At 39.3% G+C, this 24,485-nt stretch overlaps 2 protein-coding genes across 4 annotated transcripts in view; one reads left to right on the top strand and one right to left on the bottom strand.

The window, feature by feature from the left end:
* Positions 1-18,117, bottom strand: part of plekhh2 (pleckstrin homology domain containing, family H (with MyTH4 domain) member 2) — a 33,940-nt gene extending 15,823 nt beyond the window's left edge. The window contains exons 1-11 of one of the 2 annotated variants that reach the window (XM_028007582.1): positions 17,942-18,117; positions 13,640-13,772; positions 5,293-5,355; positions 5,067-5,216; positions 4,531-4,614; positions 4,389-4,470; positions 4,154-4,306; positions 2,356-3,110; positions 1,106-1,181; positions 794-888; positions 562-721 (exon numbers count right to left, since the gene is read on the bottom strand). In XM_028007582.1, the coding sequence (XP_027863383.1) occupies positions 562-721; positions 794-888; positions 1,106-1,181; positions 2,356-3,110; positions 4,154-4,306; positions 4,389-4,470; positions 4,531-4,614; positions 5,067-5,216; positions 5,293-5,355; positions 13,640-13,762 (1,741 nt within the window). In that variant the 5' untranslated portion in view covers positions 13,763-13,772; positions 17,942-18,117. Of the gene's footprint in view, positions 1-561; positions 722-793; positions 889-1,105; positions 1,182-2,355; positions 3,117-4,153; positions 4,307-4,388; positions 4,471-4,530; positions 4,615-5,066; positions 5,217-5,292; positions 5,356-13,639; positions 13,773-17,941 lie in introns of both variants that reach the window. The other variant, XM_028007581.1, reaches the window with a different exon arrangement.
* A 1,541-nt stretch (positions 18,118-19,658) lies between these two features.
* Positions 19,659-24,485, top strand: part of thada (THADA armadillo repeat containing) — a 109,755-nt gene continuing 104,928 nt past the window's right edge. Inside the window, exons 1-10 of one of the 2 annotated variants that reach the window (XM_028007547.1) lie at positions 19,659-19,713; positions 19,971-20,062; positions 20,146-20,255; positions 20,911-21,038; positions 21,329-21,477; positions 21,566-21,598; positions 21,686-21,734; positions 22,753-22,919; positions 23,290-23,384; positions 24,258-24,481. In XM_028007547.1, coding sequence (XP_027863348.1) covers positions 19,990-20,062; positions 20,146-20,255; positions 20,911-21,038; positions 21,329-21,477; positions 21,566-21,598; positions 21,686-21,734; positions 22,753-22,919; positions 23,290-23,384; positions 24,258-24,481 — 1,028 coding nt within the window. In that variant the 5' untranslated portion in view covers positions 19,659-19,713; positions 19,971-19,989. The remainder of the gene's footprint in view (positions 19,714-19,970; positions 20,063-20,145; positions 20,256-20,910; positions 21,039-21,328; positions 21,478-21,565; positions 21,599-21,685; positions 21,735-22,752; positions 22,920-23,289; positions 23,385-24,257; positions 24,482-24,485) is intronic. The other variant, XM_028007549.1, reaches the window with a different exon arrangement.

Here is a 24,485-nt window from a genome sequence, read left to right as displayed (position 1 = left end):
GGCTGGCTGGCTGTGGCTGGCTGGCTCCGTGGCTGGCTGGCTCCGTGGCTGGCTGGGTGGGTGGCTCCGTGGCTGGCTGCGTGGCTGGCTGGCTGGCTGGCTGGCTGGCTGGCTCCGTGGCTGGCTGGCTGGCTCCGTGGCTGGCTGGGTGGTGGCTCCGTGGCTGGCTGGCTCCGTGCTGGCTGGCTGGCTCCGTGGCTGGCTGGGTGGGTGGCTCCGCTGGTGGCTGGCTGGGGTGGTGGATGGATAGTGGATGGGGATGGATAGTGGCTGGATGGTGGTGATTGATGGATGGTGGAGTGATGGATGGATGGATAGTGGGATGGTGATAGTGGATGGAGGATGGATGAGTTAGATGGATGGTGGATGGATTGGATGGATGCGTGGCTGCTTGGATCGGGCTGGCGGGTGGTGGCTTGGATGACTGATCAGTGAGGATGGCTGGCTACGTGGATGATGTGATGAACGGTCGCTGAGGATGGATGGTAGCATGGATGGATGGTGATGAGGGCTCCTTCAGGCAGCAGCTTTGACCTCTGACCCCCATACCCCTCTCTGTACCTCTCTTGAGGCAGCGTGGGCTTCCTGGGCTCCCGTCCTTCCTGGACCCAGAGGAATTGTGGGAGCTGCAGACGGATCCGTCCTCCTCTCCTGAACTGGAGGAATTGTCTGAGCTGGACGAGTCGTCGGAGAACGGGCTGCAGCTCAGCAGGGTGGCTTTCTGCGGACAAACCGGCTGGTTAAGAGTCCGTTCTGCTTCGCCGCCCATCAGCGCAGAGCCGGCTGCACTCACCCCCTTCAGCGTGGTGTAGACAGGAGCCGTCATGTTTTTATAGATGAGCGACGTGTACATCACGAAGGCGGGGTAGGACGCCTGCAGAGAGGGATCTGAAGGGATGACACCCGAGTCTGTCAACGTTTTCAATCATTAGCCTCCCAATCCCAACACATCATCACTTTTCTAATCCAGATAACAGATTAAATTAGCTTTAATAATTTCTTAGGGCTGGACAAAATGGTTGAAAAACGTACATTTAAATAAATTAAGTTCCCAGTTTCTCCTAGAATAACAGAGAAACAAAGGGTTTCTCTCAAAGGTTCCTACCTCTGCTGGGATGACCCGAACAAGACGTGTCAGACAGTCTGATCCCGGACTTAGCAACAGCATAGATACGACTTTCCTGCGAGGGACATAAGCAACTTTTAGAGCATAAAACGTCAAAAAGCTTTATCAAGGGAAAAAATTATTGACCTAAAACAAGCCTTTAGCTAAAGAGTTACTTTAGTTTTAGTTAGTTTTGTCTTATTTCAAGTGTATTAAGATGTTTGCACTAGAAACTAGACCCAAATTACTAAGATATTGTGTTTTTTCAGTGTGGGGGTTATAAGTTATTGACCTCACAGAAACAGGTGTAAACAAAGATAGTCATGGAAACATTGAGCACGTGCGGATAACTAGTTAGAAAGAACTTCCTGTTTTAACATTATTAATTGAAATTTATTGACACATCAATAAATCAAAATTATTATCATAATAAATTTTTCACTATAAATAATAAATAATACAATAAATGCCCACCCCTAATAGCAATACATAATTAATATGTTGTAAGTGAAATAAAATGCCAGTGGAACAATTTCTTTTTCATCAAGGTTAAAGGGGACTTACCTAGCAACCCCAGCCAAGTCCAGCCCATTACCTAGCAACTCAAGTTGAACTCAAGTGCACTTGTTAAGCTAGTTTTACTGCTGTATGCACTGTACAACGGCTACTGGAAAAGACGAGTGATTTATTTTTGACTTCCCAGTTAGAAATCACTAGATGCATTCTTGATGGTTGTGCAGGAGGTTCCACTTCTGCTTTTCAAACATGTACGGTTTGAGCCATTTTCACGTGTAAGTGTAAACGTAGAGTTGGGGAACGTGGCCAGCAACTGATTTGGATTTAAAGGGACACCAGGCCCTAAAACAGCTCATAAGCAGAACTGAGCAGACTGAAATCTCACTACCTAACAATTATTTTGTGCATAAAATATAATGAACATGTTTTGTATCGCCCATCGACCTACCCTATTCTGCTCCAGGAAACTTAATAGGTCACCTTTAAGTTATATTTGGTGTTTGAACTATTACAAGAGGTAGCTATATGTGTTCTCACAGATATTAGCAATTCTCTAACCAGTTCAAGGAAGCATAATAGGTCAACTTTAAGAAATTCTTGACTTAAAACAAGTTCCTAAATTTAGCTGAAAAGATACTAGTAATCTAGTTTAGTCTTGTTTCAAGTGTGCGAAAATTTGCCCTAGAAACTGGACCAAAAAAACTTGGTAAGATTTTGTGTTTTTGCAGCCGTACCCAGGACGGGAGTCTGTGCAGTGGAGGAGTCGGGGGTTTGCAGGGCCCTGAGGCGTCACAATCCGGACTCTCAGAACTGGACTCGGATGACGTTTGGTTGGATGTCGGTGAGCTCTGAGGCGTCTCCCTTCCCGTCTCCATGCTGTTCTCCAGGTCCAGGTCAGTTTCCTGCGGCCGGAGGGGGCGGAGCATGCTGAGCGCGTTGCGTGTTTGTCCGTGCGCCGCCTGGCTGCCGACGGGCGGCTGGCTCAGATGTTTCTTCACCAGAGGCGCGGGGGTCCTCAGACGAGGCTGTTTGGGGGAAGCCGGGTTGTCTGTTGGGTCCCGAGGGGCATTGGGTCGCTTCGGCGTCAGGGCTGGCGTGAGGATAGGACTGGGCGTGGTCGGCTCGCTGGAAGACGATGAGGAGTCGAGTCTCTGAGACTGAAATCGCTGGTTGAGCTCCTCGGAGGCGCAGTCCTCCAGCTTAGCCTCCGCCCTGCTCAAACCGTCTGCCGGTGCTGCGTCTGACAGCTGGACCAGGCCGAAAACAGGTCGCTCGGCGCGCTGCATGTCATCATCAAACAGAGAGCTGCTGTCGTCCGAAGCCGTCAGGTAGTTCTCGCTGCAGGGCCGGCTGAACCCGGAGACACGACCTTTGCCCTCACACACTTCCTGCCCCTCTGACGCACTTTCAGGACTTTTCTTTGGTGAGTTGCTGTCCTCCTGCAGAGAAATCCCAAGCCCACTTTGGTTCTGTTCGGGGACGTCTCCGCCTGTCTCTGCCAAACAGACAGAAACTTTCACTGAAGCAAAAAAACACTAGAGAAATAACATTTTCCTGACAAAACAGTCTTAGATTTGGGTCCCCGTGGCACAACTCTGGACTGCTGCATCTCATTATCTCCATAGTTCAGTTAAACAATACATTTTATAGATTAATTACAGACAAATGCTACATTTCATGTCTGATAATCTTTTTTAAAAATTCTATATTTCACCAATAAAATAAGTTTTAAATACAGAAATGCTACAACTTATGTAAACATTGAGACGATCTGACAATTGTCCAGCAGACAGTCACTAGTTTGTTAGTTTTAATTAGCTTGCTACCTAAATATTTTGCTAACAACCTACCTATTTTAAACCTATTTTGAGTTATTTTGCTTGTTAGCTAAATATTTAGTTTGCTAAGAAGATATAGAGCTAGCAACCCAAATATTTAGCTTCAAGTAGAATATTTAGTAAATAAACTAACTATTTAAATTTAACTAAATATTTAGCTACAAAGTAAACATTTAGTTAGCAGACTAAATATCAAATTCACAAGTTAAATATTACATTAGCAACCCAAATATTTGATTTGAAGCTAAATATGAACCCAATTTTTTTCTTATGACAAGGAAAATAATTCAAACTATTTCAGTTAATTGACCTGGGTATGTTATTTCACTCTTTGCTAATTTACTAAGATAAATCACTTTTATTGATGTTCTAATTTATGGTGCCATACCACCAATGTTCCTATTAACTGCACCAAAAGTCCTAAAAAAGTCTAAAGCACGACAGAAATAGAAAAATTACCATAACTGTCCAATCATACGTCAATATTGCGGCCATGTTGTGAGTGGCATTTTTCTGCAGGTATGCTGTGCAAAACAGTTCTGTTCTAAAGGTTTCAGGTTTCATTTGGTTGTTAATTAATACATGAAAACATAAACGTACCTTCAATGTACATTTTGCTGCTTTCTCAAGCCTGTGTCTTCCTGCTTGTTTAGATAAATTGAGAAATAAGAGTTTCCTCTATGTGAAGACTTACGCGTTGTATCCATCTCTTCCTGTGTGCTGAGGGTCCGCTGACATGGCGCCGGCCCGGTTAGGACCTGGGGGTTTTTACCCCTAACCTGGAAGCATCCAAACGTGAGGCTGCTGAGACGCTGCGCCTCCCCGGGTTTGCACCTCTGCTCAAAGGCTGCAAGCACAAACACAGATAAGAGGAGGAAAACCTGCAGCCGGCGGACATGCAGTGGCAGCGAGGAGTCGGTGCATCTCACCCTGCACTTGTTTCTGCAGCTCCAAGATCTGAGCTTCCTGCTTCTTGTTGGTTTCTCTTAATGCTGCGTTCTCCACCTCAAACTTAGGTAAAACGCATTGTTAGCTCTGAAGCATAAAGTCTCTGCTTTATCTCATTCTTACCTCTGACAACCTGAGCATCACCCACTCCTTGATCTTAGCTGCTTTCTCCTCCACTGACTTGGCATCCTGGAGTCGAGTCTGTTTCTGTTGAAATTAAAGCTGCAGTGTGAAACTTTTATAAAAATATTATTTTACATATTTATTAAAACAGTATAATATGAGACCAAAAATCTGTGGAGAAAAGAGTGTACTGCCAGTGGTAACCAGAAACAACCAATCAGAGCTAGGAGGTATCAATCATGACACCCCTGCTCTCTGCTACGCTACAGCTGGTATAGCCTTTTGTGAATGCTAAGGCTAGTTAGCATGGCCACTGATAATGGCAGAAAAACGATGTTCCTGTAACTGTAAGTTGCTGAACATGAGATTGATTGACTGTGCAAAGACCCGCCTCCTGCCTCTGATTGGTCATTTTTGGTCGGAGCGGTGCATGTCTTCAAGGAAATAGAGAAGCTCAATATTTTTTATAAAAGTTACATGCTGCAGCTTTGAGTGAAAACAAACAGTAGAAAGTGTTTGAAGATCTGGGTTTCTACCTGCTCCTCCAGCTGCTGCTCCAGCTGGGTGATCACTTCCTCCTTCTCCTGCACCAAGGCCTGCAGCTCCTGGCACTGCTCAAACAAACGCATCTCAGAGTCTCCAAGATGGCCGTCTGCTGCCTTCAGCTTCTCCTCCATCCACTTCACCTGGGATTGCAGCACATAACCACATGTGAAGACGCCAAGCTCTCACAACACACAGGAAGATGTTTTTAAACCTCACCTGCTGGTTTGCAGCAAACGCTCGCTTCTCTGCATCGATCACCTGCGTCTCCAGCTGCTGGATCTACAAAACATTACAGAGGATCTTTAATCTTCAACGATTTCCCCGACAATAATGAAGTGATACCACAACAATTTATCAATCTTCTTCTCTGAAAGAAACTTCATGAATTACTTTCATTTTATGTAAATTGATATGAAACCCTTATGTTGTGATATGTTTTCAGCCATATTGTCCAAAAATCATAGGGCTAGAAAAAAAAAGTCAATAACAACATATATTGTGATACACAGATGATCAATATCAATAGATAATACATCTGATTCAGAACCGCACAGCATTCTGGGGGATATAGGCAGAAGAAAAGCTTTATTCATTCAAACTCTCACAGTGAGCTAAGCAAGTTTGGTGGAATCAACTAACTCACTCACTCTTTGGTTGCCTAGCAACTCACTTATTCTTTGGTTACCTAGCAACGACCTGTTGAGTAACTGGCGCAGCAGCAGTTTCAGGTTTTGCCGCTATGGCTCATAACTGCTTAAAAATAAAATAAAAAAACAAAGTGGGGTGAAAACTGTAAATAAAAAAGAAAAATTTGTCAGATAGAATTTTCAATATTCAATATTTTGAATATTTACTGAACTCCGATCTAGAACCGCACAGCATTCTGGGAGCAGAGGAAAAGCTTTATTCATTCAAAGTCTCATGGTGAGCCAAGCAAGTTTGGTGGAATCAACTAACTCACTTACTTTTTGGTTACCTAGCAACTCACTTATTCTTTGGTTACCTAGCAATGACCTGTTGTGTAACTGGTGCAAAAGTTTCACTGTGACTCATAACTGCTTAAAAAAACCCCCCAAAGGCATGGAGTGAAACTGTGGATAAAAAAGGAATGATCACACCACCAGCTTGTCAGCATTTCAGATATTTAAGACATAAAAATATAACAATGATCAATTCTGACAAATCTCGATATCAATCGATATGAAACACTACTCATTTATCATTCTGTGGAATAAGACTAGACTAATTTACAAGCAGCTTTTCAGCATGATATAAGACTTGTTTTAAGTTAATTCCTGAATGTTGACAAAGTAGTAGTTCCATTGGAAGATTATTTCACTTATAAAAAGTCATTTTTTCCCCAATTATAAGTGAACTAGTCTACCAATGAATCTAGTACTTTTCATCAATATTAAGGAATTATTGACTTAGAAAAGGCTCCACTATCTTGCTGAAGTTACTTGTAAGTCAGTTTTGTCTTATTTCAAGTGTGCTAAGGTATTTGCACTAGAAGGCAGATTCCTTGGTAAGATTTTTATTTATTTTTTGCAGTGTACACAGACCCATTCAGGGCTGATGGGGCGGCTCTGGAGTTAAGGAGTCATGACTTCATCCGCTGCATTCCTCTGGCATTCCTCGGCTCAAAGCCCAGTGTCTTCTGATGGGAGCTCTCCCAAACCTCAGCAAATTCATGAAGGGGTGGAAAACGCAGGAATGTGCAGGGAAATTTACAGTTTGGATTTTCTGCCACATGTGAAAATATACATGAAATCAGAAAAGATTACAGGGGAATTTTACATACGTTTCATCCTGACAGATTATCTGTGATTTAAGGCCGGGGTGTCTAGGTTGAGCTCTACTTCACTGCAACTTGTAGATGTTTCTGAAACACACCTGAACCAAATGTCTGAATCTCCTCAGCAGCTCTTCAGAGGTCTGATTCAAGGTGAAAGTTCATCCTGCCAGCGAACTTTCTCTCTAAATATGATCCACTTGGGTCATATTTAGGCCTCTCACGCTAAATTTATCACAATTTATTAGTGATAAATTGTCCCACTAATTATTGCAATAAATGATAATATTCTTGTTTGAGAATATTTTCAAGTAATATATTGATAATAGCATTAATGAAAGTTCACACACTCAAAGACCAATGAACTTTCATTTTGTAAAGAATATTTACGACCAGAACCGGTAAATATTTTAAAATTTCAAAATAAAACACAACCCAAATCAATAAATAAAATGGAAATAAAACCACACACAACTGAAACCATGAATAAAATTGGTTATGATGTCTATGCAAACAAAATAGACATCAATTTACAAAGAGAGTTAAAAAAAATTATAAAAAATTTTATTGTATTTTTTTTTGGAACTAAGTAAATAGAAGTAATCTTGGTGACTAACGTTAAAACAAGAAAAGAAAAATTGTCTGTCACTTTTTTGGTTTTTTTCTCAATAACATTTTCTAAATTTACACTTTTAATTGAGTGTTAGATTGCAGTTTATTACAAAACTGTGCAGTTTCAAGGACTTGATACAGAAATCAATCGCTTTCCAAACCTTGAAATCACCTAACCCGATTTTAAAGAGTTTCAAGCATCCTGAAGTTACCTAAAATAAGAGTAGGTTAAAGGTCATGCAGTGAAAACAGTGAGGTCGTCTGGCCAGGCGTGTCCGCCTCCGGCCTGACCGGGTTCTCTGGAAGTCAGCAGTACCAAAAGGAAAACTGGAGCGGCGCCATCCCATTCTCCTCTGCCTGCACACACCTTGAGGCTAAAAACAGCATCCCAGCGGTTTCCACCCAGTTACCATGAATGCAAAGTCCTCTGTTGCTCATAAGAGGAAGAGCATGCAGCCCTAGCACCAATAAAAGAACATAAATGATCTGATTCTTTACCTGGTTCTGAAATTATTTCCATCCAACCTGAAGTGTACAAAATATCACAACAGATTCATTGTTTTATTACTTATTACACAAAGATGAATCCAAACTGGAAATTAGGGCTGAAACGATTAATAACAATAATCATGATGAATCAATTAATTTAATGAATTGTCAACTAATTAAGTAATTGATAAATTGTAGTATTAAGACTCAAAACTGCACATATTTAAAAAAAACACCAAACTGTACAAAAAACATATACATTTAAGGGAAAAAAAATGTCTATTTTTTTTTATTTACAAAAGGAATTATGCCTCCTTCTTTTCCCCAGATGTGAAGGATGGGTCCGGTGTATCCTTCATGGCCTACCAGATCCCATAGTTCATTGCCGGTCCAAACCGGCAGTTAAGGCAATGTGGCAATGGCGGTGAAGTGTGGCAAATAATTTTTACTATATTACACTTTAAGTGACACAAAATGGTTTCTTACAATAGCCGTGTCTGAATTCAGGGTCTGCATCCTTCGAAGGACCCGGTCCACGTAGGACGTGTCCTTCGAAGACCGGAAGAGAAAAAGCTGTGAATTCAGACAGAGCTAGCCTTCAGCTAGCTGTTTAGCCTCTGCCTCAGCGTAATTTATATTGCCTAGCAACTGTGAGCAGAGAGCGGCTAAAGAAAAAGACGAAGCGGTCTTTTTTTATTATTATTACCAGAAACCGCTACTGGGTGTTGCCGCTGAAGGCGATTCTATTCAAACCAAACGATAACTAAAAAATATCCAAACATTTTCTTTTACAGCCTGAACATTTGAGTAAAAGCAGACCAACCCACCATGACACCCAAACTGAGACGCTGTTTCCGTATTTAGATCTGCCGTTGCACCACAAACGGCAAACCACATGTGCCTCTCTTTAAAACGCATTTAGCATCTGGCACAAAACAGCCGACCAATTACAGGCCAAGTGTACTGGAAACTACAGCTGGGGTCCACAAACATCACCGGACACAAACAACGCAGAGAGATCTATATGAAAAGCAGCGAACAGAAATGGGGAGTATGGTTATTTTCTGGCTGTTTGTAAGTGAGCACCTTTAACTTCAGGCCAAGAAGAAAGTAAAGAAGTTTAAACTGGATTTCAGACACGTTAAGCTCTTGTACATCCACCCAGAATAACATCTTCCCTCCACGTCCTCCTCCGCTGGGCTCACCTACAGTCAATTTCTCCCTTCGGGCCCAAAATCCAGTTTAATTCCTGAGATTCCTGAGCTGCCGCAGTGTGGTCAACCTCTCCCTGAACTACACCCTGCAGGCCAGGCAGCCAGCTCACAAAGCCTCCTTCTGTAGGCTGCGACCCACACGCTGCTGGGCATGTTAAACATTCACCAAGAACACCGGCACAGATCCTCACCACGATGCTCTGTCGCCTGAAACCAGGAAGTAAAGATCAGGACAGATGCAGGAACTTAATGTTTGTGCTGAGGGCTGGAAAGAGGTCCATTAACCAGATGTGTCTGTGTTGAGCTAATTGGGAAGCGGCAGATAAAACGCAAGCAGATGTTAGGAAGAAGAAAACAAACTGAAATGTTAGTGTATGATACAGCACTTTACGCATCTTCTTGAAATTGTAATTCTTGGGAACTGATTGTTGCATAAGTAGTACTTCAAGGGTGAGTTCCAGTCACTAACGTTCAATCAGTTGGACAATAAATCAATAACAATATATGTCGAGATATAGAGGTGATCAATATCAATAGACATGGAGCGAAGGTTTCAAAGGGAAAAAAAACTACAAAAAAAGATTAGAATCTGAAAAATTGTTTGAACTTTTTGTTTTCAGTTTCAAATCCTCATTTTCTATTTTAATTTTTTTAGTCTGAAAGCATTTTTTTGCTTCAAATCTATTTTTTTGGTTTAAAACTTTTCTTGTCAGTTTCAGAATAATTTTTCAGTTTCATAACTTTTTTGTTCTGTTTAAACTTTTTTCTTTTTACAAAATTTATGTCCCCAATTTAGCTCCATAATAATTTGGAGCTAAATTATCTTATTCAATAATTCCCAGAACCGCATAGCATTCTGGGTAATGTAGTCTTACGGAAGATTTTAACTGCTGAACCTTTCATGGCCAGCAAGTTTGGTGGAATCAACTCTCATTCACTCTTTGGTTACCTAGCAACAACCTGCTGAGTAACTTGCACAGCAGCAGTTTTAGGTTTCGCTGCAAAACTGATTAAAACTAGAAAAACAAGGGGAAAAAATAATGATATAAAAAACCTTTGTAAATATTTTCCTCTCATAACACCTAAAATGGTCATAGCTTTAGCTTCACCTGGTTCAAATTCTGTAAAAAAAAATTTTCCTATTTCACATTTTTTTATCCAGTTAATTGGTTAATGCAAAAAATTTGTGAATTAATATACAAATGATCACACATTCACTAAAGGACTGCTGTTATAGATTTTTTAAAATTTGGAAATGAATTGTTTGTTTTTTATGCATTCCTAATATTGTATAAAATAAGTTTAAGTGGTTAAATTAAAAAAAATCTGCACAATGTAAACTTTTTTAGCAGACTGTTTAAGTAACTCTGAGTTATGTTGTTAAAAATGAAACTAACTCCCAGTGAAAGTGACACACATGTTCTCTTGTCTCTTTAGGAATTTGTGTGGCCTTTTATTCCTGCCTGTTGGCCAAAACCAACATCCCTCTCAAACATCTACAACTCGCCTGTGCACAACAAAATTCTAAATTTTTGTGCAAAAAAACAGCATTAAAACCATTTAGAAATAAACTAACCAGCACTCGTACACGTGTGCTCCCAGAATAACTGAGTGCCTCAGCCTGAAAACTCACTTCCTGTATATCACACACATTCACATAATATTTACTAAATCGGGTATTTCCTCCCCTGGGCTGCTCTCTCTTCACACAAAGCTCCTTTATCTACTTTTCTTAAGCCAAATCCTAAAAATCTGTCTTTTTTTTAAGCATACCTGACTTGTTTCTAAAACCTTCTCAGAAGATTACACGAGGTGACTATTTTGCAGAAATAAATCTAAATGCTGAGTTTAAACCATTAACTTTAAGTATAACTGCTAAATCTGTTAAAAAAACGTAGGTGATTATTAGGAATATGCTGAAACCCAGAGATTATATACACTCTAACAGCAAACAAACCCCTTAGGGTGACTGATTATGCTTCCAACAGGTTAGGATAAGTCAATGGTCTATACAAAACATGTTCATTACATTTTTTCCACCAAATTATTCCTTGAGAATGAGATTTTAGTCTGATCAGTTCTGCCTATGAGCTGTTTTAAAGCGTCTTGTCACTTTAAACCCAAATAAGCTGCTGCTGGCCACGCCCCCAAACTCAACGTTAGACCTCACACGTAAAAATGGCTTCAAACAGATGCGCAACCGTACATCTTTGAAAAGCAGAAGTGGAGCCTCCTGCACAACCAACCAACAAGAATGCAGCAAGTGGTTTCTGGACAGCAAGCCAACAACAAAACACTTGTCTGTTCCAGCAGCCATTGTAAAACCAGCTCACCAAATGTACTGGAGTTCCGCTTGGTTTGCTAGTCTTGGCGTAGCTGGGGTTGCTAGGTAGCGGCGCAGTGCCTGTGGAATGTGACTTAATAATGGGGAAATTTTGAAACAGCTACTTTTCCAGACAACAAAAAACTTAACTTATTGCCAAAAAATGGCTGAGTGGGTTTTTTAAGCGCTTGTGCTGCATTTGAGACGCAAAGGAAGAACAAAAACGTACAAAATGAACTTTGATAAAAGGCCCCCTTTAATAATATGACAGTGCCTTGAAGAATGTTGGATGTTTTAAAAATTTTTCCACATTGAAACCAGTCTGTGGTTATTTTATTGGGGTTTTAGGACAGATTTTCTTTCACTTTGCAATTATTATCTACTTTGTGCTCATTGCTTAAAATCCCGATGAAATTTTGGGGCGTAACGGGACAAAATGTGCAAAATTTCAGAGGTGTGTACATTTCTGAAAGGCTCAGTTACATTTGTGGGTTCCCATGTGTTTTTTTGTTTTTTTAAGTCGAAGTCTGCTGAACTCTGACTGAACTCTAGAGCTGGGAAGTTAAATCAGTGATCTCCCATTTGTAGGAGAGACTGAAGGATTACTGATCTTCTTTAAATGTTTCCTTTCTCTCAAGCTACAATTTCTCCATCCAATACTTTCTTAACCTTAGTTGCTCTTTAAAGATATGAAATAACGCAATCAAAGAGCAAAACTCCCATAAAATAAATTGTTGTACACCTCAAACTTGTTCGTATTAGATGATTGGATCAGCAGAAGCAGAGAAATGCTGAACAAACCCACCAAAGCCGGGTTTGTCAGCTCTCAGTGGGAGTTTGTTTTGCTGTCCAGCGGCGCACCAGCAGGGATCTGTAATTGACTGGAGCTGGGTCAATCCCATCATGCAATGCATGGCGGAGCCCCGCGGTCAGACTGATGTTTACATTAGAGCTCTAATCAGCATCCCCAGAGAGCGGCTTCAGATCTAGGCCACGGAGCGGTTTGGGCCGGCCCAGAGAGGCCGGTCTGCGCCCAGCAGAACCACCACCAGCTCCCCGTCTGAATTTGGATCCCTTCCTGAACTCATGAGAGGCTAAGCCTTCCCAGAGATCACCAAACAATACATGCATGAGTTGAATCACTTCTTAGCTTTCTGTGGATCGACTTGATGCATGGACTGTTGGGAAAATGAAAAGCCAACATAGAACCAGATAAAAGTACAAAGGAAATATAAAAAGTGGCCAAAAGTATCAACTATTGATAAAACAATTCCACTGGAAGATTGTTCCACTGATAACATGGGAAAAATGTCATTATATAAGTGAAATAATCTGCCATTGGAACTTTTTTCAAAATTAAGGAATTATTTTCTTAAAACAACCTCCTATTTCTTACTGAAAAGTTACTTTTTAGTTTGTTTGTCTAATTTCAAGCCTGCTGAGATATTTACACTGGAATCTAGACCAAAAATAATCGGTAAGATTTTGTGTTTTTGATGTGAGGGACAAACACTTCAAATGGGTTTACATTTCCATCTATCAGTGGTTCAGTTTTCAGGGACGTTTTCGTAGAGCATATCTAAAATATTCCAAAGAAAATGCAGCTTGGGAAGCTAAGTTACCGCTAAAATACCACTTCCATTGGTAGATAAATTAACTTATAACATAGGAAAAATGTCTTGTTATAAGTTAAATAATCTGCCGATGGAACCAGTACCGTTCCATCAATATTAGGGAATTATTTACTTAAAACAAGCCTTTTTGTCTTGCTACAAAGTTACTTGTAAGTTAGTTTTGACTTATTTCAAGTGTAAAATGATATTTGCATTAGAAACTACACCAAAAATACTTGGGAGGATATTGTATTTTTGCAGTTTTCCAAAGACTCTGGATACGTGGCATCCTGAACTCTTGTATATGAAGATTTTAAAATGAAAATCTAATGGTTTCAGCCACAAGAGGGAACAAATTAGTCACCATTGGGTCTCTGTGCAGGATAATGATTCAAAACATTAGGCTAAATCAGCAGAGAAATTCAAAATTAACCTTCTGTTACTGTGGAAACTCCCTCATTCATCCCAGGAAGAACCATCAAAGATTCATCAATCAGGCCTGGTTTTGCCCTGGACCAACCTTGTCTGCGGTGAGCTCCCGGATCTTGACGATCTGGACCCTGAACTTCACGAGCAGCGCCTCCAGAACCGTACACCTCTCCTTCCAGTCTTCCTGGCTCATCGCCTCCTCCCCCTCTGCCATGATGCTGAACCTTTTCCAGCAACACACACAGACAGACAGAAGCAGCAGTGAGAAACAGAGACGTAAGAACAAAGTCTTATTATTCCTCCTGACCGAGCATTTCAAGGCTCTCCTCGGACTAAATTGTTAATAACGAAGCATTCCTTTAGTGAACGCTTCATCAGTCGTAGAAAAGGCAAAAAAAATACTTCAAAAACTTTTTTAAAAGCTTAACTGAACATCAGTACAGTGTAGAGTTGATCTCTTGACTATTTTTCACAAACAACTCAAGTGCTTAAAAAAAACAGTTTCTGGCAATAAGTTAATTTTGCAATTTTTGTTGGCTGGAAAACGATTCGTTTCAAAAGTGATTGTTAAGTCACAGTCTAGGGGCATTGAGCTGTTACCTAGCAACCCCAGGCAAGCCTAGCCCTGTTACCTAGGAACCCAAGTAGAGTTCCAGCACGTTTGGTTAGCTAGTTTGACTGCTTTATGCGCTGCACAATGGCTGAGCCCTCGGTGATTGTGGAGAAGGTTGTACTTCTGCTTTTCAAAAACATACGGTTGTATAATTTAGCATCAGTTTTCAGCCATTTTCACGTGTGAGTGTAAAAGTTGAGTTGGGCGTGTGTGGCTTATTCGGATTTAAAGTGACAGAGTCCTAAAACAGCATTTCTGAAAGGAGCTCAAAATAGGCACAACTTAGATAATCTGATTATCTAAGAATGAGCAGAAAAACACAATGAACATATTTTATATAGCCAGTAAACCTATCCTAACTTGTTCAAGGAAGAATAACAGATATGCCTTTAAAGGCACTATATGCCTTTTAAAAAATTACAATGACATTATGTAGACTTACTGGGATTAGCATCTAATTTTAGGATGTTAAAGTCGGATTGAATATTGTAATGAAGAGAAGAGATTAATCCTTAAAAAAAACTCTGGCAAAGAGTATGGACCCACTGTTGTTCACTGATGCTAGAATTCAACAAAGATTATTTAAACACTGCAAAAAACAAAATATTTTTTGGTCTAGTTTCTAGTGCAAATATCTTAGTAAACTTGAAATAAGACAAAACTGACTTACAAATAACTTTTCAGCAAGATATAGAGGCTTGTTTTAAGTAAATAGTTCCTTATAATTGATGAAAAAGTATTAGCTCCATCGGCAGATAAATTAACTTAAAACATGGTTAAATGTCTTGTTATACATGAAATAATCTGCCAATTGAGCTACTGTAGTACTTAGTTTTATCAATATGAAGGAATTATTTACTCAAAACAAGCCTCTATATCTTGCTGAAAAGTTATTTGTAAGTCAGTTTTGTCTTATTTCAAGTTTACTAAGATATTTGCACTAGAAACTAGACCAAAGATACTTGGTAAGATTTTATGTTTTTGTAGTGCAGGTGGAAAATTCATTAATTTTTTTTTCCAGGTCTGTGTCCAGCTGAGCCACTGTGGGCATCGGCCTTGCATCGCTTTGCAGGACCAAAACACTCCTTATAGAACAAACTGCTGTCACATTTTCCACTGCAAGCTTTGGGAAAAACAGGCATCCAGTGCAGGAAGGAGGGCGGCGGAGATGCAGGAGGATCTCTGATGGAGATGATGGCTTTCTGTCTCCTTCAACTGTAACCTCTCATTACCAGCCTGAGCTCCGTCTCACAGTGTGTGGATGAAGGCCATAAAACCGATTTTTCCACTACCCTATTTCTGCTGCTGGTCAGCCGCGGTAAACACAGACGGAGGAAAGAAATTAAAGAGCCGTCGTGTGAGAAAAACAAAAACAACAGGCTGAGAGAGGAAGGAGTTTAACACAACATACTTCACCAGGATGAAGTGAACAAAAACAAATCAACTCCTGCATTTGGAGCTGAGAGTTTAGAGAACATTGGATGAAATGGGGAACTAACGGTGGTGGCAGGATCATGGTGTGGGAACGTTTGGTTGAAGTTGATGGAAAGATTGACGGAGCTAAAAACTAGGCAACCCTAGATCCTGACTGAGGCAGAGATTCAACAATCCTAAACATACAGCCAGAGCTACAATTAAACGGCTTAACTTAAAGCATATTCCCGTATTAGAATGACCTAGTTAAAGTTCAGACCTGAATCTTGAAAATTGATGTTCAGACAAGCTAATTAACTTGTTTGCAAAAGAGAATAGGGAAGAAATCTCTGTCACGTTATGATATGATTTGTTGCTTAAGCATGGTAACAATGTATTGTTGCCATGGTTATGCAGCTGATTAGCATATCAAAGAATTAGCAGTTAAAATAACATCTGGAAGAACACCAAATGTCAGAAGAGTTTAAAAGGAGGCGTCCTGGATATAGAGCAGAGAGAGAAGGAGAAAGTTCAAACCATCTTCTATTGATCAAATCCCCTACTCCAGCTTCATAATGGGCGAGGATCAAATCCCCTACTCCAGCTTCATAATGGGCGAGGATCAAATCCCCTACTCCAGCTTCATAATGGGCGAGGATCAAATCCCCTACTCCAGCTTCATAATGGGCGAGGATCAAATCCCCTACTCCAGCTTCATAATGGGCGAGGATCAAATCCCCTACTCTGGAGTCTGTCTGTTCGGCTTTCTAACCATATAGCTAAACAGAAATTTGAAGACGAACGGAAAAAGCAAATGAGGTGGATTAGCAATGTTTCCCAACAACTGATGGTTTCATCATGGACAAGTTACAGTGGAATATCGTAAATTCCACATTTAGCCTGCCATGCAACGGTTCAACACCAGTCCTGTTTAGTCTGCTTTATAATCAAACTCGAGTTCACTTGTACAGAAAGTCCGGTTCTTTTGTGAACTCTTATGCGGGCGAAAAAAGTGAACTCTGATCCGCTTACAAACCTAGGTCTCTGTTTGGTTGAAGTGAGGAATGGCGCAGTTTGAATGCATATGTGCATGCAAGCAGAAAACAGAGCGCTCCAAAAAAAGGAAGTGCACTACAGCGCCGGGCATTCTGGGTAAATATAATCAAAACAAACGACAGAGTCCAGCGCTAGTGGGAGAAATGTTTCATGGTCTTTTGCCAAACACAGAAGAGAAATCTTTTAACTTGATTTTTATTAGCATTTTGTGAAGAAGGAAGTTGCGCTCAGTGTCTTCTTCATGTCGTTTCCTTCTGTGGCTCTTGGTCCAGCGCCACCACAGGCGAGGAGGGGAACAGGTTTTTCAAAGGGTTTGGTTTGTTTAACACAGTGCAGTGAAAGTGAACCAAACCAGCTGAAAATGTAACAAATCTTACAACTTTGGTCCCCAATTTAAAAGAGTTTACCAGGCTGCTAGGTGGGAAAACATTCATAAAGTCAGAAGCCTTTTCAAATCCGTTGTTAGACTGACTGCTACCAGAGATTCTTCCTGCTCATAGTATCACATCCACAAATACTCCTTAAAGATACTTCAGTGATATGAGTTATGATAATATTTAACTTCATTTTGGGATAAATAAAGTGTTTTTGATTTGAATTGAAAATATGCAAAGCAGCTGGAACTGCTGCAAAAGACAATTTTACAACTACTAACTTTTTCAAATTCAGATTAAAAAATTCTTTATTGAAAGGGAAATTAAATATTGATTACAAAGGGAAATCAAATTAAAGAAGGGCTGGTAATCAAATGCATCGTTTTTGGATTTTTATTTCTTAACAACAGACATCGACTTCTCTATTAAACACAATTTTAAGATGGCCCTTCACATAAAACGCAATAAATTACACAGAGATGTATGTTTTTAAAAAGTTCAAGTGGTAGGAATACATTAGCAAGCCAGTGAAAATCAAGCCTTCAGTTTCCAAAAGCAATATTAACTGCAGTCACAAATCAAAAGTATAAATTTACTCTGTGCCTTCATGACAATGTGAGGATGATGCTGTAAAACGTTTAAACTCTTTAACTTTCTAGAATAATTCCATTTTGAATGTAAAAACCCACCAGAATGGACTCAGAGTGATTATTGAACACATTCTAATATTAACTTATTTAATAAAATAGTAAAAAAAACAAAACTTAAAGCTAGCTTACTCAAAACATAAAAATGATAATGATAGAAAACTTTAAGTATTCCCATAGATAAATATGGAAGCACTGAGTTGGTGTAAAAAAGAGCTCCAAATCTAAACCCTACTTTCCCTTTGTAATAAAAACCCACCAGCCATTTTTATCAATTTTTTCCAACTTACCTGCTATAAAACTGATGTGTTTTTCGTTTTCAGAGCGTCTTCACGCCATGCTCAAATCGGACATATTGTGTCTGGTGTTAAAATCCTAAGTTATGAGAAAAAATAAGGGGGATTCTCTCTTTTCCGGGAGGTTTCCATTTCAGCTCAGGGAAAAGTTGGACACGGGTTGATTTTTTTTTTTTTTTTTTTTTATTAAGGAGGGGCGTTTATGAAATACGTCCAATCAGATGCGCGGGAGGCGTTTATCCAAGCTCTGGGATCTACATGCTGCATTCCGGTTGCACTTGGAAGTCGGATTTTCCAATTTCCAAGTTGGAAAATGAACTTGAATGTAGAATTTGTTTTAGATTTTCAAACGATAAAATCCACTTTGTCTGTCGGAAGTATGGTTTTGTCGTTTTAAATGAATCGTACGCTTACTTTCCTTCCGTTATTAATTAACTTTTTTTCCCAGACAGCAAAGTCCACCATGTCGGAACGAGACACGGTGGAGACACGGGTGACATGGTTTCTACGATTAGAGTTCGAACTTTCAAGGTTTCCCTGAACGCACCATCAGTCTACAACCGCAATGATTGAAAGGATTATCCACCAATCAAAACGCGGAGCGCAGGGACGTAGAGTTGCAAATGTCTTAGGAACCGTTATAATACAGCTACTACTACTACTACTTCTACTACTACTACTACTACTACTACTACTACTACTACTACTACTACTAATAATAATAATAATAATAATAATAATAATAATAATAATAATAACACTGACAGTTTGTATTAGAATACTTTTTGTTCATCTTTTCATTCATTCAATGCGAGGGTCCACAAAATTTTATTTAAAAAATAACCATAGTCTTCCATTATTTGTACACATATTAATCGAAATAGATGCCAGATACCAAAGGACATTTCATTTATCAAATGTATTATGATACAGATATTCAGTAAATTATATATATTTAATCTTAATCTTACAATAAAGGTAGATTATAAGATTAAAAACATATTTTGAAAAAAAAACCCAACAACAAACCTCTAGGCAAGTATTAATCATATTTTTTCATTAGTCACTTATTAGTGAGATATAATATGGAAATCTTAAATATTGTACTTTCATAAGCTGTAGGTGGAAAACTATAATAACATAAATAATTGCTTTTAAACATCAGTATATATGTAAATATTCTGTATGATGTGTTTTACTAAATAAATTGAGAAATAAGTTAACATTAACAATATTTAAAGTTATTGAGTATTCAATTATATTTAGACTCTAATATCCCTCTTCTGGAGTGTTATTTTATAGTCTGTTGTTTAAGGAACAACTTGAGGGACATTTTTAGATTATCAGTAATTTTAAACACCGTGCACAATAAAAGCCCGCATGAAAATATATGTATTTTAAAAAATGAAAACTAACTGGTCGCAGTTTACCCTTCCAATATGGCGGCCCTGCTTACGTGTCGCTTCATTCCTCTCTGAAGTCAATGCGGGGGTCCACGAAAGGTCAAAAATAATCTAGCTTCAAAATAAAATCTTTTAATTTCGCACACTTACTTTACAATTAATTTAAGACAAAATTGTTGTCACTCTTTGACAGTTCGGGTTTAATTTAGGAAGAGAAACATTCACAAAGGTCGTATGGCTGTTTTTCCTGTAAGCTAGGCTGTTTGGGAATCTTTTATTGCGAAAATCTACCGGAAGCTGTTTTATTTTCATCCGGTATAGGCACCGGCTGTAGCAAAGCTGTAGACCACATGCACAATTGAGGTAAATGCCTTTTATGTTTTCATCAAACGGCATTTTCTGAGTTGCTACTGATATTATGTTGCAGTTTTATAGCTTTACTTGTATTTAACGTCTTTTTAATGTAGACTTTGAGTTATTTTCAGGGGGCTTGTGAAAGTTGGCGAACTTTAGCAACAAAGCTTGGTTTCTTGCTGTGCTTCTATAGAAGTAGTTATCTGATTTTTAAAATATATAACATGTCTAACAGCATACAGTGAAAACATCTGACTATGTGACAGCTTATTATAGTGTTAAATTATGGTGGTGAAGAAGAAAACTACTAAAATGGAGGCGGTGGCATTGGATGAGGAGAAGCTATGCCAGCTTATAGGTAAGATTTCTACAGTCTTTATGCTCTAGCTTTGAATTTTCCAAAATATCCGCTCACTTGTCTCCCTTTCTTGCCCCACCCAGCGTCCCTCTCTGTGGACAGAGGCGCAGATGAAGTCAAACATCTTGCCCAGACCCTGCAGACCTGCTTTCAGCTGACTGACGCCGTGCAGCAGATCCAGCTGATTAAAAAGGTCCCTGTATTATGATGTAGTGTTATGTGAAATCGACTTTTTGAGCGTTACATAATGGTATAATGTCATTCCATCGTAAAAAAAAAAAAAACACACCTGGAGTTTTGCTTTGATTCTTTCATGGCTGTTTGAGAAATCCTTTAATCTCCATGGAAACCATTCAGTTGTGCAAAACGCGTGGGTGGACCTAGCTCCGCCTTCGAGGCGCCGCTCCTCCTCTGAGCTTCAGAGCTTCCTCCTCACAGAGCAACCCTCTTCCACTCAGCTCCTTCAGACTAGCCAGCAGCAATTAGCAAGCATCTGGTGGAACTGCACGTTTCATTATAGGAGCTACTTCTCAGTGAAATGCTGCTAAAAACAATGTCAAAGGGTTTAGTAGAGGAGCCATGTTGTCATCACTTCGTGAAGGTGGAATTTCAGAAACAGCAATTTTTAAAGACAGAGGCCCAATTTCAAAGTGTTAAATTAATAAGTAAAATTTATTTTAAGTCATATTTGAGATATATATATATATATACAGTATATATAGCATTTCAATCACAACTGAAGGTAACATAGTGGATTGTGCTATAAAATGACACTCCATGCCTGGAAAACACACATTTCTGTGTATTCAGATGGATGTTGTGATGTGTTTGTGTCCATGCTCCATCAGGCTGGATCCCAGTTGGAGGCTCTGAGTGAGGAAGACGGTGGTGAAGCGCTGGATGCTTGTCTGAACGCCCTATCGCTGATCTACACCTCTGTGCAGGCAAAGAACCCCCTGAGACGGGCTGCAGCCAGGTAGAACTCGCTTTTAATTTCACATCTCTTGAACTTTTTCAAATTTTCTCATGGAGTTTCCTGGGATAAACAACACAAAGTAGTAAAAGACGGTTTTCAATGTTTTTCACAGATTAAAGCCTGAAAAATGTTTAGGCTTTATTAGATTCTTATTCTTCTTTTGCTCTTTCCTTTAGTTTGTTACTTTGTTTGTATTTCCTTTTAATTTATGTAAAGCACTTTGAATTGTCTTGTTGCTGAAAATGTGTAATATAAATGAAATTACCTTACCTTGCTGTGTCTTTCCTCAGTGCTTTGAGTTCAGTGCCTCAGTGTCTTCAGGGACGGGCTGTGGACAGTCTGTCCTCCTGTTTGTCCGACTGTCTGTCCAGTACATGCTCAGAACAGCATCCACACACGATAGACACCATCGGCGCCTGCCTGGATGGCTTCCATCTTGGTAAGTAAGAAAAGAAAATCACTTCTGCCTATTAAATCACTTTAATAGGAAGCAATGAGTTTATGTTTTATTTTGGTGTTTTTTCCAGGTGAAAGATGCATTAACAAGCTGCTGCTTCATGGTTTGTTTGAAAAGTTTGAAGAGTTTGAAGAGTTTTCTCTTTGCAGACTAAATTTCATCAAAGTCTCTCTTTGTTTTGTTTTGATAGTGTTAAAATTCATCTGCGAGGTTTTACACAAATACCTTCAGCAGAACAGGTATGAAAACGAATTCTGTGTTTTTCAGCTGATTTATTAAAATTTTATCCTTTAATGATTTATGGGAACTAATATTTTTCCAGAGTGGAGTTTAGAAACAATAACTGGATGCTCCAGTTTGTGTTTATTATTGGTTTTCCTTAATCCACATAAGATTGAAAACTTTACCAACAATCAAGCATGGTAGTGGCAGCATCATGGTGTGGAGCTTTTTCACTAGCATTCGTACTACTGTGTTGTTGGTTTAATAACAAAAAATAACAGCTACCTTCAATTTGTTTAACTTCAATACTTAAATATAAACGAATATTGAAATTATTAATCTGATTAATTGTGATTAATTGATTATTGAAATAATCATCTACTAATGGAGTATTCTATTAATCATTAACTGGAGTACACAGACTAAAAAAGGCTATATTTAAGCTAAAGTTGTGCAAACAGTACAAAACATTGTGCATTTAAGACAAACAAATTTATTTTCTGTAAATGTGTCTTACTCAAATCTCAAGTGGCAGTTTTAGGTTCAACTGGTTCAAAATCTGTATAAAAATATCTCCTATTAAGCTTCTTTTGTTATCAAATTATTAATCAGTAAATCAGAAAATAATCAACAGATCGGCCGTACGCTGTATTGATGTTAAGTTGAACAGAAAGTACTGACCTTTTCACACGTTGTTAGTTTTTTTTTATCGTCAGAAGCATCCTGTGCTACTAATAATCAAGCTTAAATTAAGGGAATAAAATGTTATTTGCATTTTAGGTGATACAATATTCATTTACTTAAAACGAGATATTTGTTTAGCTGCATCTTTTAATATATTTTTAACATTGTATTAAAAAAGCTTAAGTGGTTACAGTAACTCTAACTGAATAGCCAGGCTTGTGTGGATTATTAAAATCCCTCAAAAATCAAAACGTCTGCAGCCAATTCCTGTATTTTACAACATTTTTCCATTCTAGAAAAACAGCAATTCTTTCATTTGCCTGCGTCTGTCGCCCCCTGCTGGTCACTCAGCGGTCTTGCAGGGCGCCACATCGCCCAGGCCCAGCTGATGCAGTCCTGCCTGGCTGCGGTGAAAACGTCCATGCTGGTTCTCCAGAGATCTCAGGCCGCCGTCGGGGCGGCGCCGCCGGAGCCGCTGGGCGGCCTGCTGAGCTGCTACATCCACATCCTCACTGACGGTCAGAAACACACAGAAACTACTATTAACATTATTATTATCCGTAGATTTTAATGTCTTGTCATGAGAGTTATTTTGTAATCATTTTGTCTATGTAATCTAATTTATTTGTTGGCACATGGATATTATAACATGGTTTTAATTACAGATTTTAATAATTAGCGTGTTGGTAGGTATATATTTAATCAAACTGAGATAAGGGGTGGGATTAAATAAGTGTTCACTTCTTCCTACTTCGTTTCTTGGTTGTGTATGCAAATTTTTTCTCTGTCCTACTGTTTGATCTTTTTCTTGTTTTTAAAATCTTGTTTGAGATAAATAAGTCAAACATGAATCTAACTGGATTCTTCTGTTTTTCTCTCCGCCTGCAGAAGAGTTCATCCAGGCGGTTCAGAGCACAGCAGGCATGGCCGTGGTTCTGCTCATCAGGTCCGTCATGGGCGCCGGAGACGAAGTCGCCTCAGTGGTGAGTCCTGCCGTCTGGAAAAAGAAAGTACGCCCTCTCTCTTTTCTGGATCAGAGAAAATAAATGTTAATATTAGGATCTAAAACAGGTTTTAGAATGATTTAATTCCAAGAATCGATTCTGGTCGTCAATATTTAAGATGGAATAGAAGAAAAAAAAAAGCTTCCATGAGGGAGAGAAAGAAAATAAAAAAAGAAATATACTGATGTGGTCACAGAGACGTACATTTCCGTAGAAATCTCTAGATTAATTTTTTTGGATTAAATAAACAAAACATAACATGGATGTTCTGATGTCAAAAAGAAATAAATAATTTATGATATTAAAACTAAGACTTTCTCTCATATTGTAAAGGCAAACATTTGCAAAAAAAAAAAATATATTTATGAGCAAAAAACATAATTTTTCCAAGATTGAAGTAAATCTAGGAGATGCAGAGGGTGTTTTTGCATCATGTTGCAAACACACAAAATATTACCAATTAGTTTCTATCTAGTTTTTAGTTCAAAAGTCCTATAGGAGACATAGGAGCTTGTTTTAACTAAATAATTCCTTAGTATTGATGAAAAAGTACTAGCTCCACTGGCAGGTTTCTTCACTTATAACATGGGAAGAATGTCTTGTGATGAGTGAAAAATCTGCTTTTACTAGGGGGTTTTTATTGTTTTTTGACTGAAAACAAGCTCTTATATCTTGCTGAACCGACTATGAGGAGTGAAAACACCTGAAGATCTGTGCAGAAAAGACAGAAACTGATCTGAAATGGGATGTACGTTTTCTTCACCATAGTTTTACAATATTCTAAAGAAACCAGAAACATTGAATCAGTATTTGAGTCATTCTGTGTTTCTGTGCCTTTGATGATTTCAACAGGTGAGCAGTTTGCTGCGTGGCTCCGCTCCGGGTTTGGACTCGGCCCCGCGTTGGCTCCAGCTGAGTTGCGAGGCTCTGTGTAAGAGGGGACGGCCTCCGGGTGTGGCTCTGTATCTGAGCCATGGTGCTCTGGCCATGTTGGGCTGGAAAGGCTCTCTGCCCGGGCCGCAGTGGGAGGAGCTGCTGCTGCTGGTCCCAGAGACGCTGCTGGACCTGGACGTCAGGTAC

Source organism: Xiphophorus couchianus, chromosome 22, assembly GCF_001444195.1.
Source record: "Xiphophorus couchianus chromosome 22, X_couchianus-1.0, whole genome shotgun sequence".
Taxonomy (NCBI): domain Eukaryota; kingdom Metazoa; phylum Chordata; class Actinopteri; order Cyprinodontiformes; family Poeciliidae; genus Xiphophorus; species Xiphophorus couchianus.
The sequence above is the reverse complement of the archived record's forward strand: the minus strand, read 5'-3'. Positions and strand labels throughout refer to the sequence as shown.